The following is a 20208-nucleotide window of genomic DNA, read 5'->3' as shown; positions in this document are numbered from 1 at the left end:
TCCACCCCGGGTGGGGTTTGCCTGAGGGAAACGCACCAAGAGGGACAACGCTCTTCTTTGAGAAATTAAACCTTTTCCTAACGAAAAGTTTATTCTATTGCGACGAATGTCCCTAAGCTTATGAAAATGTCCCAGCTTAAAAATAAACAAATAAATGAACAAAACGGGGAGAAGAGGTGCTGGGTTCAACACAACAAGGGGCGGTAGAGGAGACGGATACTCCCGGAACCGCTGCCTGACACGGCTCTAGAGCGGGCCACCAGGGCACGTCTCCGCCCCAGCCCCGGCGATCGCAGCGGGGAGACGCCTCCCCAGACGCGTTAAAAGTTTGGGGCGGCTCCGGGCTAGGAGGAGGCAGAGCACGGCTGCTTGCTGCAATAGCTCCGCGGGCGCTGAGCCCCCGGCTCGCCGGGCACCGCCCCGCGCCGCCTCCGCGGGAAGATGGCGAGCCGCGGTCTGTGCCTGCTGCTCCTCGTCTGCCTGGGGGTCCCGAGCTGTAAGTGGTCGCGTCCCTGTCCCGCGGGGCTGTCTCGAACCGCCGCCTCCTCCCCGCCCCGCTACGGCGCTGGGCTGTGGGGGAACGGCGATCCGTGAAATCTCTGTGTGTATGTGAAGGGGGATGGCTCCTGGAGGTGTCGCTTCCCCTCCCTCGTTTCGGAGCCAGAGGGGCCAAGTCGAGTCTCTAAGAGCGAAACGCAAACGAGCGCGTCCCCCGCCACGGCCGGAGCGGTGTGCGCTGATTCTTGTCGTGTGTCTCTTGTTTTCGTGCAGATGTAACCTGTTTAAGGCCGGCCTTGTTGAGTGCAAACTTTAGGATGCGGGCTGCATAGTTTGTTTTTCTGATGGCCTGTACAAGGTGAATGAACAAGGGGAGGAAGCGCGTTTTCTGTTGTCAGCATTGGATGCTGCATCTTCGGAACAGATTTGAGTTTTCAGTATTTTTATGACCCTAGCTCCTTAAAAACAAAACGGTAAGGTTAGCGTAAGTTGGACAAAGATTGCCCAGCCAGAAAGCATGCATAAATAATGGGAAAAAGCAGATTGTGGGGCCACATACCTGCAGAGAACCACTGAATTAGCACAGAGTTGGTTGTGCCAGTCATCATAAGGCTGTCACTTTCAGATCCCATCTTAGAGTGCTCCTGTTCTATGCTTCTTGTGTCTTACTATGTTTTGGGGAAAGGGCTGTACGTGAAAATAGTGTTTTGAAAAGATTTATGTAGTACAGTCTTGCAATGAAATGACCACCTAGGACCAGCCCAGGATGGGTTCTCAATCTGCTGTAGATGTGGGACATCCATGGTATTGATGCTGGCTATATTTTGAGGTTTACCTTTCATTCCTTCTAATGGAACATTACCTTACAGAAAGCTCTGTATGTGTATATTCCCTTTTTTTCCCCAGAGTCCTGCAGTGAAGAGATTAGAAGTTATGCATGTCTGATAGGTCTTTGGCTTGGAAATTTTTCTTTTCCTCACTTTTTTCTCTTACAAGACTTTATGGAAATGTTGGGCTGTTAAATGAACAGCTAGTGCAGAAATTCTCTTTCATATATTAATAATAACAATAATAATGAACTTATTACTTCATTTTTTCTTAACTGTATGATATATCTGAGCAGGTGAAACTGCTGTGGGGTTTTTTTTGGTGACAGGTTTCAGTGTGTTCAGGCTGCTTAGCCTTCTGGTTAGTTGCCTGTTGGAAGTGCTGGCTTTGACTGCTAAGGAAATGATAGAGGGAAACCAAAGTCTGGTGCTGATGTTGTTATCGAACTTGGAGGTTTCTTCTTGCTGGGCTTTTTTTTTCCCCTTCCTGTCCCAATTCCAAAGAAACACTAGTGGAAAGCAAGTTTACAAGCAAGATGCTGGTAAGCAGTCTTTCATGAATTGACTGTAGGTGCGTGGGTGTGCAAATGCCTATAGTTTGTGAGAGACGGAGGAAACCCAGGCAGAAATCCAGGCAACCAGAAGTCTGCTGCTGCTCCTGTGGCTGGAGCGTGTTCACATGAACAGTAAGGCTGAGTAATTCTGGTGTCCAAATCAGGCGTATGGGCTGATGAGTCTCTTATGTGGGACCCACGTGCTCTGGAGATGGTGGGGAATGGGCAGAAATTAGTGAGGAAAAGTAGTGGCTCATACCTCACAAGCAGCATAGGAATCAGCCTCTTCTCTCAGGCAACCAGCAACGTGGCAAGAACATACAGCCTCAGGCTGAGTCAGAGGAAGTTCATGCTGGACATCAGGAAGAACATGGAAAAGATTGTAAAGCATTGGAATGGGCTCTCAGGGAGGTGAAAGGGTCACCATCCCTGGAAGTATTCCAGAAACAACTGGATGTGGCACTCAGTGCCCTGGTCAAGTTGTGAAGGTAGTGATTGGTCAAAGGTTGGACTCAATGATCTTAGAGGTCTTTTCCTGCCTCTATGTTTCTGCAATTCTGTAGTTATATTGTGGAGCAGGTGTAGAGAACTTTCTTGGTAGCTGAGCTGCAGAAATTAAAAGCTGTGTAAGATAGTCACAGGGCATCAGCATAGCCAAGGTAGATGAAGTTTGGATTGCTTTTCATTGAGAACTTGCTAAGAAATATTCATGACCATGCAGAAATTCTAGTTTCTGTGAGCTGATCTTCCCTTCCACCTTTAATTTAGGAGAAAGTAAGGGAGCTGGGGGTCTTCAATCGTTCTCTCTCAGCACAAGCTTCTGGAACTGACATCTGAAAGTTGTAAAAGATGCCACAACATAAGACTTGTGAGCTCTGTTGTCAAGACAGAATATGTATAGAAATTATTGTTATTAACCATCATGGCTTCATGGGAGGAGATAGTATGCACTGACTATATGTGATACACAACTGATGTTCTCAAATTTGAGAACCCTCAGTCTTCTGTTGAACCCTCTGGGTTTGCTGGATTAACTTGATTTCTGAATTAGGCCATATTCAGGTGAGATGGGATTTCTTTAATTTGTAAGACTGCATATTTCTCCAGCAATATCTGTTCAACATGATGCTATAAAGCAGACAGCCTGGTTTTGGAGGAGGAGTGGGGGAAGAGGCATCAATTGACTGTTCATTCTCTTGCTGGTTTAGGTGAGTAAAGCAGTATTTCTTTGCTAAAGGCTGCTCAAGGTTTAGAAACATGCACAGACTCTTAGACACTCCAACAGAAGTTGTAGGAGAATAAACTGCTAATATATAAACAAACAAATGAAAACTAATTACAAAAAAGCAATGTTTGTTTCCAATCTTCAGCCTAACATTTTTCATTTATGATGGTGGTGAGACTGCACAAGATACCCAGATGCTTCTAAAACTGATACAAATTGACATGGTGGGAAACACTACTTCTGTCTTTAGAAGGGATTCATGTTTCTCTCTAGCTGATTTAATAACCTTTACAATTTCACCCTCTTGCTTAGATCCTCAGGGCTCAGAAGAAACTGGCTGTGAGTTACTGGCATGCCTCTCAGAAATCATGGCTTTTACTGCATTTCAGCTGGTCATGCTGTTTTCCTTAAACCTGGGCATGCTGCTTAGAAGGGGCTCTGTATTCCTGAGAGGTCTCAGCCAGAAGTGTTGCTGTTCTGTCTCTCTCCAGTCTCTCTCCAGCAGAGAGGAGGCAGAAAGAACTCTTCCTTGGCTGGCCCCATGGTATCGTTCCTCTAGGCTGCTGGCCCCACAGACTACTATTGGATGTGCAAAAGAGAAAATGAGAGTGGCTGTCTTCCCTCGCCGTATACAGGAGACAAGAAACATGCCTGGAAATATTACATCAAGACAGTTGCAATTCCTTGTTTCTTTTTTTAAGGTGGATGTGTATGCAAGAGGAGGACTTGCTTTTGTTATTGCTTGGCGTCTGAGGTCCTGTTTCCTCAGCTTTTAAGTTGCAACAATTCTTTGTTCATGTTGTGGTATACATATTTCTGGTAATTGTAAATATCATAGGGCATCTGGCATTAATAATGAGAGTTAAAACTACCACCGTGATTAGCAGATCTAATTGAGCCTGCATGAAGTCTTCCCATTGGCTATTTAACTGAATTACACAAAAATATTTATGTGATTATTTCCTGTATTACACCTGTAATTCCTGCAGCAGCCTGTTTTGGTAGCTGCCAGGTTCTGCTTCAGAAACTGGCTAATACCAGTGCAAATGATTTGGTGAGAATACAGAACCGAATACCTGGTTTCAGCTTTCATGACCTAGAGCTACCAAACTTGTCTGTGTCCACTGACTAACTCCAGATGTGATTTGGGGTGTGTGCAGACTTGTTTTTAAAGAAGTGAACTAAAGACATTACAGTAGGCTCTTATCCTGCCTGCAAGGATGCCCCAGGTGTTTTGGTTTCTTCTCAAGTGCTGGTGGTGACTAGGGAGAAGTCCTCTTGTGAAGTATGGGAGAATCTTCTGGTACATCTGATATTAAGAATACTCAGTTTCTTCATAAATTCACATGAGTAAATAATAGTAGTATTTCTTCACTGAAGAGAAACAGTGACATGCATGTGAACCTTTTGCAGCAGCAGTAAGCAAGCTTCCTTTATTCAAGGGGGAGTAGATTTGGGTTGGTGGTGCTTTTAGAGAGCCAGGAACAACTAGTAATACATTTCTGCAGTTGAGATGTAAAAGTTTCCATCTGGTACGATCTACTTAGAATCCATCAACACTCAAAATGTAATCTTTGTGTTGGAACACTTCTGAAGACAATTGCTCCCTGCACATGATGAACCCTTTTAGGAACACTTTTTTAAAAGTAAGGCCTAGTGTCATACTTTCCCTTAGAAATGCTAGAGGTGACTCCAGTACAAATTCTTATGTAAAGGAAGGTTACTTAGAAATATGCACACAGCCAGAAATGTCCACATTGCGATATAAATATCTCGTATATTAAGGCAATTGAAGCACAAGGTAGACATTTGTATTTGTCCTTGCAGGTTTGCCAGGACCATATGGAGTGGCTAAACTCCCTTGAAGTTCACTTGAAGTTATATAATGATATCAAGCAAGACAAAATTTGCATAAAAGAGTGTCCTTGTGGATGTGTACAATGAGCTGACTTATTGCTGCTTTTTCTCATTTTGCTGGGGTTTTTTCCTCCATCTTTATGGAGTATTGCATATATGTGGGAAAAGAGATGGTTTATAAGTTCTTACTGTCTAGTTCAATGGCTATTTCAGTACCATGGGTGAGCACTTTTATGGAAACTGAGGGAAATGTTATGTGGAAGCTGTCTATTTTGTTTCAAGTCATTTATTCTGTTCCGGTTAGCTCACCCCTTCTCCTGCCACTCCCACCCCAGTTTTGTTAAGCTGATTTTGTTACCATTTTACCTTCTGGCATGTCTTCTCCCATCGCCAGTACTTTTGAAAGAACCATCAAAACATTTCTGCAATAATCCTGTCGTCTTCCTAAAAGCACTGTGATTGTGCTGTAATTCCACTTCAGGAAGCTTAAAACAAATATTATGGTGCCTTGTAATCAAGACAAATTATTCGTTTCCTTTATCTAAATGCTGGGTTTTTAAAGAGAATGGAATATGTATTTCAAAGAATGAGACAGCAGATGAGGCTGGAGAAGCATTTGGATGATTGCCATAGCTTGTATTTCACCTGTATTTCCAAAGTCACTTTTTTTCCTGGAGGACTCCAATTAGTTATGTCACCTCTGTGGTCACAATATATCATCAGGCACTCAAGGGCTTACATAAAATTTCTTAAGCCAAGCAGAAAGTAAGCTTGGCAGCTGAACATCTGGTCCTGTTCACTTGTTGGTTTCTAACACAGTGAGAGGTGAAGGAACTTTTGGAGAAAGAAGAAGGGGAAAATGGCAATTTCTGAACAAGACAAGTCATGTAATAATCATAGTTGTTGAACCACTAGTAAGTCAGTAAACCTTTCTGGTTAATAAAAATTAAAGCCGACATCAAATTTCTCCCCAAAATTATTTGCAGGAGAAAACACACACACACAAAAAATAAATCTGGTAATGAAACTTTTTGAATGATTGCTTTTTAAAAGTTCAAAACTTAGCAGTTTTTAGTAAGACATGGGAGAATAAAACTTGAATTGAAATAGCAATTTGATTCTGAATGTTTAAAGAGGTAGGAAACGGTCAAATTTGAGCTGGAAAGAATAGACCCTACAAGTATGAAGTTTCAGTAGATATATTTCACAGCTCTTAGGTGGATTAACATCTTAAGGATTGAAAATGCTTTTGGCCCCATCCAAACCACTGGATAAGATTCAAAGGGGAACAAAACATTTTTTTCTGGGTGGAAAAATGATGTATTATAGGGTTATTTTGATACTAGATAATTTTAACAAAACAGGCTATATTTGGTGTTCACAAACTTCTACTCTATTACTTGGAGGTAATGATGGAAAATTCTTGAGAAATTACATTTGCTCAAATTAATATAATACACAATCCAAAATGATAGTGTTTCATCTTACAGAAAGTACCCAATATGAATTGAGAAACAGTCTGGGGAGTGTTATGCTAAGGACTTGTGTATGTTTGTTAGGGTTGGACAAGCGTTTGTGCTTGGCATACTTGTAAAAATATGAGGAAAATATATGCAGAAAACCACAATTTAAATGCCTATTATGTGAGTCAGACAGCAGTTTGCCACTAGAATATATAGACAGTACTTGTCTCTGGAGGTCCTGGCTCATAACTGAAGCCTTCTAGTAGTTGGCAAAAATGAGTAAAATGTTGGAGGTTAGGATTTTTCCTTTTTTTTTTTTTCTTTCTCCCAAGGAATTGTCTTCCATTTGTTGCCTAAGAGATGAGGCAACTTATGAGATAAAAGATGTAGCTGAGAGGAAGAGAAGGAGGAAGGGTGCAGTTGGCCACCCTCTTAGCTGAAGGGCTTTCTCTTGGGAAGTGCAGAGATACCGTGAGATTTTGGCTGGGGAAGTGGGAGGGTGAGGGCACTGGAGCTGGGCTCAGCTCCTTGCTCTCCCTTGCTGTCGGGACTAGAGGAGAATGGGTGGGCTGGTGCTGCTGTCAGGAGAATTCGCTGCCTCCATGAAGTGCTGTCCTTCACTGCTTCTCCTATTGTGAGTGAACCTTTGCTCGTAAGAGCAGCTGTTGTACCTTTTCAACACCCGACCTCACTGGAAAGGACCCTCACCATCTGCGCAGGTGCATTATGAGAAAACCCGGGATGTCCAGCCACTGCAGAGGGAGCATCTCCCGGCTGCCACTGTGCAGTCCCTCTTTTCTGCTGCTGCTTCAGGCGTTTTGCTACACTTTAACTTGACAGCCTGTGTCCACCCACATGCCACAGCTCAGGAGATTTTGCTACACCTTGTTTGGTCACCCCAGCTGTGCTTGCCTCTGCTGTTCCAGCCTCCTGCTCTGAGGTTCCTGCTATTGTCCATTTTGCCATCTGGAGGAGCACTGGGACTGGCTGTACCCTGCCCCCCGACTCTATTCTTCCGTGAGCTTGTATGGGAAGCCCCATTTCTCTTTCTCCTGCTGGCTGAGCTGCCACGACCATGCTGGGAGGGACTAAGCTCGTGTGACAGCGCCCCCTGCAGCCGTGGAGGAATCATTGCACCTGCCCTGCCCGGCCAGGAGCCAGCAGTGCCCCTGCTGGCTGTGACAGTAACTGCACTAAAGGCAAGGTTGCTTGATGGATGAGAGAAGGCTGTTAATGGGTCTCTGGAGGTTTTTTTTGTTTGCGGTTGTTGTTGTTTGTTTGCCTTGTTTCATACATACATATATATTTATATTTTCCACTAAAGCACTGTTATGCCTTTTCTTATATCTTTACCTGAAAGCCCTGTAATTTCGAAGTTATAATAACATGGAGGGAACAGGGTTATGTTTTCTATTCCAAGGGAGGTAGGGAGGTTCCTGTCTTTCAAACCAAGACAAAAAAATCTCTAAAACTATGTCTGTAGAATGCATTCGTGTGTTTAGGTGCATGCCCTGGGTCACTTTTGTGCTCTGGTACTCTTATGTTTCCATGAAATGGTCTTAAAAGTAAATACTGATTCTTTGCATTTTAGACTATTGGACCACCTAAGCTGATTTTTCTGCCCTTTCTCCAGTCTTTGAGGAGGCCACCCACAAAGGAGAGAAAGTCTCTCTTAAATTACTGGCTTATTTGTGTCTCTTGTTTAATGTACCCCTGAGCCATATTGACTGGGATTTTGGGAAGTGTAACAGGACTTTGATTCAGCTTTGATACTGTCCAAAATAGGGGTGCTGAGCACTTCTGAAACTGGGATTCAAGCAACCTGTCCAAGTTATTTAATAACAAAAGGCAATATTCTGTATTTGGGCAGTCTGATTCTCTGCCTAAATAGAGAAAAGTCTGGGTGGGGATGAGAAGTGATGACTTTGGTGTGGCAGGACATAGGAGTGCTGCTGGCCAGGAGTCCCTGCAGTGTTACCCTCTGAGGGTGGTAAGACCCTGGCACAGGTTAACCAGAGAAGCTGTGGTTGCCTCATCCCTGGAAGTGTCTAAGGCCAGTTGGGTGCAGCCTGGAGCAACCTGGTCTAGTGGAAGGTGTCCCTGCCCATGGCAGACTGGGTGGAACGAGATCTGGAAGAAGGTATATTCTTTAATAAGTTCTACCAGGTAAATGCCTATTGTTTAATTGCTTGAAACTTACAGTTTTCCAGTCAGGAATTAATACTGCACATAAACAATTCCATCTTGTTTCAGATGTTTGCAAGACTTGTAGGAATAATAAAACAGAAGAGGATTATCTCTATACCTGAAGTATTAGAATATCAAAAAGAGACATCTCTGATATCTTCTTAGTGCTGTTTAAAAACAAAAACATGTGAATAATGTTGCTGGGTCGAGTTCTTTTGTTATGTTATTGGTTTATTGGAGGGGTGGATGGTTGTCTCTGTCCACTGCTCATGCACATTTTTTTCCCCCCCAAAACCAGACATGTATCACAGGGTTCCCCTTGAAAGGTAGGGTAAATCTCCACTTTTTTTTTTTTTTTTTCATTATTTTTTGTTTCTTTATGCTCTAATGTCTACATAAAGCTCAATTAAAAGTCCATTAATAGCAATGTTCAGATGGTGGAAGAGTTTATGCAAAAAAGGTCTTTATCCTGCAGGGAGCCTGAGTAGCTTTCCATTTAAATGTCAGTAAATATTTTCATGTGAAAGGTAAATGCTTTCTTTTTAGTCAGTATTTGATTATTATTTGTATCTTGCAATGAATGCTGCTGTGGCATCTGTTCACTAGCATAATGGTCCTCCCTGGTGTATTAATGTGAGTGACTGAATCATGAGAATCTCATAATCATTTGAGAGGCTTCTCTGAGGAAAATCAGCATTTCAGTATTGGAATAGAGCAATACAGCACCTGAAAATGTAAAAAAGGAGTTTTACATTAAAAAAGGGTTGGGACAGACAGGTAGTAGCAAGTGCTTATAAGATTTTGATGATGCTGTTGTATTATTGGAATGACTAGTAAAGCAAAGACATTGAGACACTCCAAATTTTCTGGTAACATCAAGTTGATGCCTGGGAGAAGAGGTAGAATAGGGAGATGCATCTGGAATGGAAGTATGGTTAGATATCAAAAAGTGGCCTTTTGGGCTGAAGTAGTTCATGGGTTTGTTACTTGCCAGTCTAAGAAGCCTTCACATAATTCCACTTCTAAGTCAATTGCGTGTTTTGGGGGTTTTTCCCCCTTTCCTAAACAAGACCTACATCCTGGACATCAGCTAGTGCTGTTTCAATCACGTGATACAGAGCTTTTTCTGAACTGTGTTAGGCATAAAGAGTAAATGGAGTTATTCTCTATGTGTTCAATGAAGTGTTGTTGAAATGATGGGTCAGGGTATTTGCAGAAGTTAATGTCCTTATAGCACTTTTCTTCAGGCTCTTTCAATAAATAATGTTTTGGGGGATAAAAAGTCATCTGGGAAAGCTCTGTCAACAGGGAATCAGCAGTATTTGTAGAGAGACTAAAAACTTTTTCAACTCTGCTTTTTCCCTGCCACTGCACATTGTTTCTTATTTCATTTATGTTCCGACTGTATCTCTAGCTGAGTCCTCAAAACAGGAACAATCCACACACAGTTACTACTCCCTTTCTAGTTGTTTCAATTCTTAGGCACCTTTCCAAGGGTTAAGAAGGGAGGGAAAACAGTATTAAAGAGCCTTTGCCCAGTTGCTGAAAGACAGTGGCTTTCTAACATAAATAGCTTTTTGGAGGACTGAGTTTTGTGAGAGAATGAAGTCATGTCTCCACAAGCATTTACACATATTTAAAGTTTATTCAAAGCTTTGAAACTATGTGAACAGAGAACGGGGAGAGAGACAGACAGTTCTTGTATGTACAGACTTTCAGGTGCAGAACATACCTTCTAAGCTAACCCTGTCTCAAGGCACACTCTTTAAATTATAGTGTGTTCAGTGTAGATATATTAGTAACTTAAACACCCTCGGTTTTGGTATGGGACTAATCAGTTTTGAAACAGGAAAAATTATCTATTGCTTTATGTTGCTGTTAAAGCTGCAATCCAGCCACTGTTTGCTGTGTTTGAATCCCCTGTACCTTTATAGAGCCCTGCTGAAATCTTGCATGTAAAAAAAATCTGATTATTTTAGATTGCCAGTTGTGTTGACTGAAGAGTAGACAGTTTGTTCTTAAGATGCCTCTGCTGTGGAGTGGGATAAATGTGCTGGGTGAACACATAGTCTCCAAGGAAGTTTTATGGCTAAATGGGTTAAAAGGCTTATTTATAAAATTAGACTGTTTAAGTAGAAGATATGTGTAGATTTGGCTATGAAGAGTTGCATACAAAGAGTTGCATTACAGATCTGTAAACTCTGAAGTCGATAATCTTCCCCATATAAGAGTCATTAGTTTTGTCCTGTAAAGGACAAAAAAATGAAAAAATGTTAATTTCTTTTCTGCCCTAAAACATCACCTGGCACTCAAAAACAATAAAAAACTTATAGGCTTATTTTTCAAAGGTTCTTTCAGCAAAACTGTTGAACTTTGAGTTAGTGATGAGTTTCTCTTTGGGAAGAGAGATGCTGGCAGCAATGTATTATTCAACAAGCCATCTTGTACCCTTTCTTGATTTTTGGCCACTCATAGCTGTGCTGATGCTCTGTACCATCCAGGCTCATTGCAATAAGTTCAGCCATGCAACAACACTGGAAATAAGTCTGTAAATTTACCTAGATCCTCTTATTAAAACAAAATTGTTCTGTGAATTAAGAGCTGAAATCTGAAGACCTTATTTTGTGTTAGGGTTCCTTGTGATCACAGTGTTTATGCTGATGTGCATCTCCCTGAGTAAGCTGTTTTCCAATATAGTGCTTGGACTGTTCTTCAGTTAAAGTGGCATTATTTTGTCTTAATATAATCAGGACCAGGGCAATGATTTGTCCCCCTGTCCTGGGCACTGGTGAGGCCACACCTCAAATCCTGTGTCCAGTTGCAAGAAAGACATGGAAGTGCTGGAGCATATCCAGAGAAGGGCAACAGAGCTTGGAAAGGGTCTGGAGCATAAGTCTGATGAGGAGTAGCTGAGGGAGCTGGGAATTTTCAGCCTGGAGAAAAGGAGGTTCAGGGGCAACTTTTCACTCTCTACAACTCCCAGAAAGGAGGGTATAGCCAGGTGGGGCCAGTCTCTTCACCCAGAGAACAAGTAACAGGACAACAGGAAATGGCCTCCAGTTGTCTCAACATGTGGGAACATTCAGGTTGGACATTGGGAAGAAATTCGTCTTGAGAAGAGATGTCAAGCATTGGAATGTGGTGTCCAGGAAGGTAGTGGAGTTCCCATCCCAGGAGGTGTGCAAGGAATGACTGGACATGGTAGTCAGTGCTCTGGTCTGAGAGACAAGGTAGGATTGGTCACAGGTTGGACTTGATGGTCTTGGAGGTCTTTTCCAATCTTAATGATTCTGTGACTTCTAAAGGAAAGTTTAGGCAATAGTTGTGTCACCCAAGTTTCTAGAGCATCAATATGCCATGAGCAGTTGGTTATAAAGCAAATATAAGCAGAAGTAGGGAAAAGTAGATGACAAAACAGTGCCTTAAAGCAGTATATATGCTTATATGGCAGGCATGGCTTAATAAAATGTGTCAATCTATTGACTCTAACAAGTACTCTAGAAATGTAATGTTGATTTCTTTTAATTAACCTTCTCCTTTGAGAATGAAAAACATCTTCTGTTTGTTCTAGCTTCTCTAGGCATATGTTAGCCTTAATGGAATTAGAGTGGCTTCATTCTTGTTCAAATGTGCCAGAAAATGTTTCTATAAAATTTGGTATTAAGCAACTAAATTGATGATATTATATGTGTTGTAGAGATATTGCTGACAGCCATTTTAACCATCAGACTTTTAAGCATGGAAGTTGTGCTGGAGATAGTAGTGACCCAGGAGGCAGAATCCTTAATTACATATGGGTTACCCTAAAAAAAAAAAACAGCCCATGGCTTAAAAAAAAATTATTATGTTTTTACAGAATTGCAGGATTGCTAACATCGGGGTTTTTGTTTCATTTTTGTCTCAGTTTGAGATGATTTAAAGGACAACACTCTGGAATGAATTGCTTCCTCTAAAGGGTTCTAACAATCCCTCTCCAGCAACAAGAAATGAATACTAATAGATGAAAATGAAAAAAACGCACAACAGTTTATTAACAAACAGAATGCCAACAAGGCAGGAAAAAAAATAAATAACTGTAAAAGTCAATATCAAAGTGTTAGACTTCATCCCTCACACAGTGGAACAAAGACCCAAAATGCCAGAGATTACCTGCTCTCAATATGCAATTCAAGATGGCATCAGCTTCCATCTTGGCAAGCCAGGAGCTTTCACAGCAGACAGAGGCCTGGTGGCTCATCTGGCATCAACCCTCTTCCCATGACAAAGTACAGCAGATCACGGCAGATAAAGCAGCTGGGCTGGAGCCCCTCAGTCTGTTTTCTTCCCAGCTTGGTGTCTTTCGCTGGGGTTTGTGTCAGAGTGGGGCACCGATACTGCTGGCACAGTGTCCCTGGTCTCCAACAAGGAGCTGCTCAGTTCGCCTTAAGGCAGCCCAAAGACTGCCACAGCAACTCCTCTGAGCCAAGGAAAGGAAAAGCTTTTTGCCTGGGCCAAAAACCAAACCAGGACAGCAAAACCTACGCCACACAGAGCCATGAAAAACCTGGGCAGGGAGCTTTTAAAAGTGCTCATGCAAAAGCAAAATTCATCTGCCTGGTCTCCCACACACCAAGTCTTGGGCTACAAGGTCTTAAAGATCCAATACCCATTTTTGGGCACAGAGCAGAGGATCATGGAATACACTATCATAATAAATCACTTTAGGATAATTTTTGTGGCAGTGAAACAGGTTAGTGTAAGTACCTGCAGACAAGATCATCAAATCCCATTACATGAAAGAGCAAACCACTGAACTGTGAATATTGGCTCCTGTACTGAGCATTCCCTTCTTCTGATGCAAAGCTGCAAAGCGATTAATCAGGGAAATACTCTTGAGGATGTGGCTCCTAAAACATTCTTTCCTGTGGAAAGCTGTGATGATCACAGAGTTAAAATCTACACTTGATTTAAAAATAGATAAGGCATAGAGTTTGTTTATTCTTTTTTCCTGTGTAACTTTCCAATATTGTTCTAATGTTTTTCTAATTTGAACGCCTTTGCTTGTGTAGGTTTTACTGTGATGAAGATTGTAGTGTTTTGTAGTTGGGTTTTTAGATTTTCTTCGTCCCCTTTAAGGAAAACTTGGCACCTCTTACACTGTGACCTATTGTTCCTAGCTCTGCTTTCCGGAGGATTTCTTCTAATCAACCTTCTTCTTTGAGTGTGAAAAACATCTTCTGTTTGCTGTAGCTTCTCTTGGCATGTGTTAGCCTTAATGGAATTAGAGTGCTTTCAGTCTTGTTCAAATGTACCAGAAAATGTTTCCATAAAATTTGGTATTAAACAACTAAATTATCTGTTAAAGACCTGTAGAATTAAAGTTCAAAATATGCATTCATACTCTAAACTACAATGTTGATTGAAGGTACTGGTCATCAAACATGACCATTAGTTGCTTCTACCAGGAAGGGACTATTGAGCAACTTTGGCAATTTAAAAGATCATATGTGAATTAAAATGGGATGAGCAATTTGGCCATTGCATTTGGATTGTTAGGAAGGGTTCACCATATTCTTTTAGCTGTGAGAACACGTCCCTGCTCATATAGGCAAAGAACCTAGTCTTTAGTCTGGAGGACAAAAAGCTTAAAAACTAAGTTCAGTGCTCAGTAGGATGCAGTCCTAAAATCCATGTTTCACATGACATTTACAGAAGTGAAACCATCAACCCCACCCCAGTTACAGAAAACATCTCAGAAATCCTAAATTAACAAAGAATTGCACAAGACCTTTGCTGAATATTTAGAGAGTGTCCTACCAGTTTTGGAAGGACCTTCTTTTTCTTTTTTTTTTTTAATGAGCATGCTAAATAGAATATCATGGTAGTGTGTTCCAAAGTCAGCAAAATTTAATGAGAAAAAGCATATGTAAAGCCCTTTTTAAAAACTCACCTCAAGGAGTTACATGCATCACATATAGAACTATATTCTAGATGAATGTTTGCTTCAGAGAGAAGGGCTTTTAAAAAAATTTAAAATATTTTAGATGTTTTATCTCCTTCATTGGGGAGGACACAGTGAGATATAAGGTCAATGCTGACTTGGTTTTGGTTGTTAAACTTTGCTGCAAATGAGACATTTTTCTGTCGTTGGCCAAATTAGCTATCCTGCCTGCTATTTGAGATGTTTGCTGTGCACAATTCTGGTCAGTTAGCTACTTCCATACCTTTAGAAGCCAGAACTTAATACAGTGTTGTATATACTCATCCTCTGCAGTGTAAGTGCTTTGTGGAAATATTGAGATTAATCAAAAAAGTGTTGAGAAGATCCATTTGAGAGGGACTGAGGGTGGCAGACAGGTAGAAACTAGATAATCTTTAAGGTTTTTTCCAGCCCAAATCATTATATGATTCTGCAATGCACCAGAAATTCCATTCCAGCTTAAATTAACGGAACTAACTATAGAATGAGACACCTGCTCACTTTACCAATGGATTTATTTAGAACAATTTTTAATTATACTATCAAGGTGTTCCTCCTGAACATCTAGAAACCTGCTCCAATAGTAAGGGAACTTGTGTGACTTCACTGGTTCTGAATGAGCAAGGACTCCAGTTTCACATGGAGTTTACTGGAATTGTCGCTACTACTGGTTGATACGATTTGAAATTAAACTGTTTTCAGGATTTTAAGATAAATAATGTGTATTTATAAATTAGGTGACTTCATGAAAGTGTTTATTCCTTCCAAATTGTTTGGCAATTCCGGCAAAAGTCACTTAAAGGTTGTAGGAGACTTCAGAGATATTTATTGTAAATTGTGGGCCAGAATGGTTGTGTTCATTTAGGGAGTGGTGGGGTATTGTTAGTTTCTTCTGGTTTCCCAACTCTCTTGTGTTTCAGAGACTGTCTTGGTTTGGAAAGACAGGCATCTGTCAGGGAAAACTGGAGTTTCCCTTGGAATGGAGAATGTAAAAACCCCCTCCCTCCAAATTATTACCATTTTGCAATTAGGAGCTTTCAGGCAAAAATACGGTAATAGGAATAACAGTTATTTACTAGGAATATTAAAAAATCAAATGCAGTAGTACAAAAAAAACAAACAAGCAAACAAACAAAAGTCTTAGAAAACCCTGACAGTCAGAGATACAACCTGACACCCTGCTGTCAGGGTGTTGGATGCAGTCCAAATAAGTCTTCCTGGAGTAACAGATGTTGTTCTGTGAAGTAGAGATGATCCTGTAGAAAAAAAGGGTCCAGTGCTGGTGAGATGGGTCCAGTCTTCCTCAGAGAATTCAGTGGAAAACCAGCTGCATTAGTGTTTGGGATTGCAGGTTTTATCCTGGTGGAAAGGCTTTGGCTCCTCCCACTGAGTGGAGCATCTCCCAATGGGATGAGGTGATGTTATCAGTCATGTGAGAGGCCTTGAATGGCCCATTCACAGGTGATGTCCCTCAGAGAAGGATGGGTGGAGGAAGAGATAAGAAGGTCCTGCCTTATCTGGTGTTATCAGTTGTCCCATTAACAGAAGGCATCTGCCCTCTTCCCCCCCTAGAGTTACAAGAGATAAAGAACAGTATCTCCCAGCCGGTTTCAACAGATGAAAATAGAATACACATTTTTGGGTACATTTTTCAACCCAAGACAGAGCTGATTTTACAGTTGATGCAAATACATCTTGGTTGACTTCAGAGGAACTTGCTGGTTTGCACTGGGTACCAAGCTTTGTTTTGCAAATTTAATAACATTATGCAGTTACTCTAGGTGTTTGCACAGGCAAGTGTTTCTGCTGGATTGTTATCCCTAGAAATGGAAAGGGAAATCTGTTTGTTCAGCTTCTCACTGTGTGATATGAGGGGGTGGGACAGCAGTAGGAAGGGGCTTCCACACCAATGGCCTGTTCACATAGTATTTTGAAACATGATGGCACTGGACACATGTCCTCAGCATATTGATGCATCTTAAAATAAGCAACAGCTGAAGCAGCTATAGGTATTCACTGCATTTACAAGCTGTCTTTGAGCTGCCAATGAGTTACTGTGGAAACCATTGCTGAGCAGGACCAGGAGATGGCTGGAAAATAGGCTTTTTTGAGAGCCTGACTAGTTTAAACCCCCATCCCCCATTTGCAGAAGCTCTCTCTGAATTGCCATGGAGACAAGAGGAGTGCTGGTGTTTTGAGACTTGTAAAAGTGTGAGCTATAAATATTTATTTGGCTAACAGCATATGCTTTCTGTGATGTCTCTCAGTAGGAATAAACTCCATGCTACATTGAACCTTTGCAAGTTGCACATTCTGTACATTCAAACTCTTTCTCTCTTCTGTGTGAGTAGAAAAGAAGGAAGCAATATAAACATTGAAGGGAATTAAATTTTACATTTTGATTATTAATTATAGAACATTAAATTATAGTTTTTTCCTCAGCATTTCCCCCTCTCATGTAGTATTCTTTCAGTGTTGGGGACTACTGAAAGCACTTAGGAGACTATTGAGTTTATCTAAAATTGTTGTACTTTTGTGTTCAGTTTTTCAGGAAGGCTGACCTAAATAATCTCTTGCTTTCTTACCCTATGCTACTTGATTTTTTTTTTCCACTTTCTCCTCTACAAGCACTTCAAGTTTTGTGTTTCCAGAGCCAGCTGTCCTTGGAGCTCTGAAATGAATTTAATCATTAACATGACCTTAAATTCTTGGGACTCCTACTGATAAGTTTAGATAATTGGCTGTGAAATCTTCAGTTTTTTGTTACTTTTACTTTCAAGGTTTTTGGGGGGGATTGTGGTTTTTTGTTGTTGTTTTTTTGTTGGTTGGTTTGGGGTTTTGTAGTTTTGTTTTTGTTTGGGTTTGTTTGTTTGTTGCTTTTTGTTTTCTTTTCTTTCTTAACTTGAAAGTTAAGAATAAAGACACCATGATGGATGTGCTGGTCATTCTTAGGTTGGCAGTATAAATAAAAATCTCCTGCTTGGTCTGATCTGTAGTTATGGCATTTACCACAGGAACTTCTTGTCCCTGTGAGACCGAGTACTCCTCAAATCATCCAACACCAGCTTTTACTACAGGTAGAAATACTGCTCTTAGTCACTTTCTGGAAAAGCTTATCTTCGCTGGTTAAATAACTCCTAGCTGAATGAAAATGCTCTTCTGCATTCTGTTTCTTATGTGGTTTCCACTATAAAGGTGGTTACTGAAGATGCTTAAAACCTATTTTCTGTAAAGATGTCTGGGAAGGATTGTTTTTCAGTTAATGCTGTATCTAAGTAAAAGAATACTTTTTGTAGTAGGGTCTGGAACTCTGGATATGCAATTAGTAATTCCACACATAGTTCCTGTTCATTTTCCAGTTGTGTCCAGATTCTTAGCTGCTTTTTTTAAGACAGAGAAGGGAGGGAAAACAGTTCAATAAAGGCTTTGCCAAGTTGCCAAAGAGCAGAGTGGCTTTATAACATAAATAGCTGTTTTGAGAATGCACCGGTGTTTTTGAGAAAAGAATAAAGTGATGTCTCTAGAAGCATTTAAATATATTTAAAGTTTGTTCAAAGATTTTGAAAGCTATGTGAAGAGAGAAAGAGGAGGGGGACAGCCAGTTCTTCTTGTGTATGTAGACTTTTAGGTGTAGAACATTTTTCCTAAGTTAACCCTATTTCCAGGCATGCCATTTAAAATAGTATGTCCAGTATAGATATAGTTAGTAACTTAAACTTCAGCTTTGGAATGGGACTAATCATCTGAAAACAGGAAAAATTACTTACTGCATCATGTTGCAATAGAGGAGATTTCAAAATGGGCAGCCATTTAAAATCTGTCACTTTAGCTTAAGTTTTGGTTGGTTGTGGTTAGGGATTTTGGTTGCTGGTTGGTTTGCTTTGGGGTTTTGGTTTCTTCTTCCTCTAGTACTTGTCAGGGGAGGAACCTCCCTAAAATGCATTTTAAGGTGGCACCTTGCTTGTTTTGTTGCAGTAGAAGACCTGCAGGCAGGAAACCTTAAAACTTGATGGGTTTGCCTTGAGTGTCTGTAGATAAGTATTTTAATAATTTGACTGCTTTTGTTCTTGAGATCTTTTATTTAAAAAGTTGAAGAGTGTCTGCTGACTTCCCAGCAAAACATTTAATATCTGTGTCACATACCTAACTGACCTACTACCTAGATGTTGGCCTCGTTGTAAGTCTCAAATGTATACTCTTGCTCAGAAGAGCAAGTAGAGTTGAGGATTAGGCAAGGTAGAAAGTTGGGCAGAGAGGAACTTAATGAAGTTCAAAAAAGGCAAGTGTAGAGTCCCAAATATGAGTAGCGGTTGATCCGCTGGGAAGCAGTTGTGTGGAAGGGACCTGGGGATCTAGGAGAACAACAAGCTGTTCCTGATCCAGCAGTGCCCTTTTGGCCAAGAAGGTATCACGTTGCAATGTAAGGGAACTGCAGAGGGATTCTTTTTAACACGTTTCTTGGATGAAATAAAGTGCAAATGAAGCAAATATTATATCTGAGAATTGTTTATTGATGTGTCTTGGTTTGGAAGACAGGTGTCTGCTAGGGAAGGCAGGAGCCTCCCTTGGAATGGAGAATGTAGACACCCCCCCCTCCAAATTATTGTAATTTTGAAATTAAGGGGTTCTCAGGTAAAGATTTGAGGGTAGGAATAACAGTTCTTTAGTAACAACAATAACTATGGCATTAACAAAACAGAACTAGGCTGAGATGGGAAGGGATGGAGGAGAGGCTTTGCTTCACAAAACCCTGGGCAGTCTGATCCCAGTGCCCCTGCAGGACTCTGAGGAGCACCAAGCTGGAATGGCAGGAACGAGCAGAAAGCCTGGGCTAGTGGATGAAATGTACCAGAAGCTCCACGGTGGTAGGTGGAACTGCTGGGACATCCCAGCAGGGCAAGGCAGTGCGGGGCTACAGCGTAGAAAGACCCAGAGCAACGCTGAAGAAGCGGCAAAGGCGTGACAGCGGTCGCCCAGCTCCCAGCAGGGCAGGGAGAGGCGAGCTCAGGATTACTGGACACGCGAGCAGATGGTGGTAGGTCCCCAGGACTGTACTCCGGTGGTGACCATGAATTCTCCCTGCAGTAAGCAAGAGCTTTACCGTTCTCCTTCCAAGCCAAAGCGAGCAGCTGCCCCCTGCCCCCAAAATCTCATGGTATCTCTCCCCTGGACAGAAACTCCCAGAGACAAAAGAAATGTAGCCAGATGCTACACTCCTCTCCCCACCATAGCAGCTTCTTTTGTTTTTTCTTACGTACCCATAAGTATGCAGCATTTCTTAGCAACTTCTGTGAAAAAATTCTGTAAGTAAGAAAAAAGGAAAAAAACCCAACCCCCAACAATAAGGAAAGGTAAGTGTTTCTTACCGAACCAGGATAGAAAAGAGAGATGGAGAGAGAAACAGAAAACAGGTACCGTTAGAAGCCCGCGGCACCGTGTTGGTAGCCGCTCAGCAGGTGGAGCGGAGTTGCGGTGAGCCTGCGGGCTCTTGTGAGCAGCATGGGCGTGAGTTCCCATGGGCAGCGGGCAGCGCGTCTGCCGCCTCGGCGGAGAACGGCTGCAGGCCGGCTGCTGCTGGGCAATGCGGGAAAAGCAGCAGGCAGGCTGTGAGCCGTGGGAATACATCGGAGCAGGTTGT

At 41.6% G+C, this 20208-nt stretch overlaps 1 protein-coding gene across 7 annotated transcripts in view; it reads left to right on the top strand.

The window, feature by feature from the left end:
* The first annotated feature begins 259 nt into the window (after positions 1-259).
* Positions 260-20208, top strand: part of JAM2 (junctional adhesion molecule 2) — a 52561-nt gene continuing 32612 nt past the window's right edge. For 2 of the 7 annotated variants that reach the window (XM_063393867.1, XM_063393866.1), the window contains exon 1: positions 261-496. In XM_063393867.1, the coding sequence (XP_063249937.1) occupies positions 442-496 (55 nt within the window). In that variant the 5' untranslated portion in view covers positions 261-441. Of the gene's footprint in view, positions 497-837; positions 857-20208 lie in introns of those variants that run through there. The other 5 variants (XM_063393865.1, XM_063393870.1, XR_010079893.1 and 2 more) reach the window with 5 other exon arrangements.

Source organism: Prinia subflava, chromosome 3 (assembly GCF_021018805.1).
Source record: "Prinia subflava isolate CZ2003 ecotype Zambia chromosome 3, Cam_Psub_1.2, whole genome shotgun sequence".
NCBI classification, from domain to species: Eukaryota; Metazoa; Chordata; class Aves; order Passeriformes; family Cisticolidae; genus Prinia; species Prinia subflava.
Note: the sequence above shows the minus strand (reverse complement) of the source record. Positions and strands in the feature narration are given on the sequence as shown.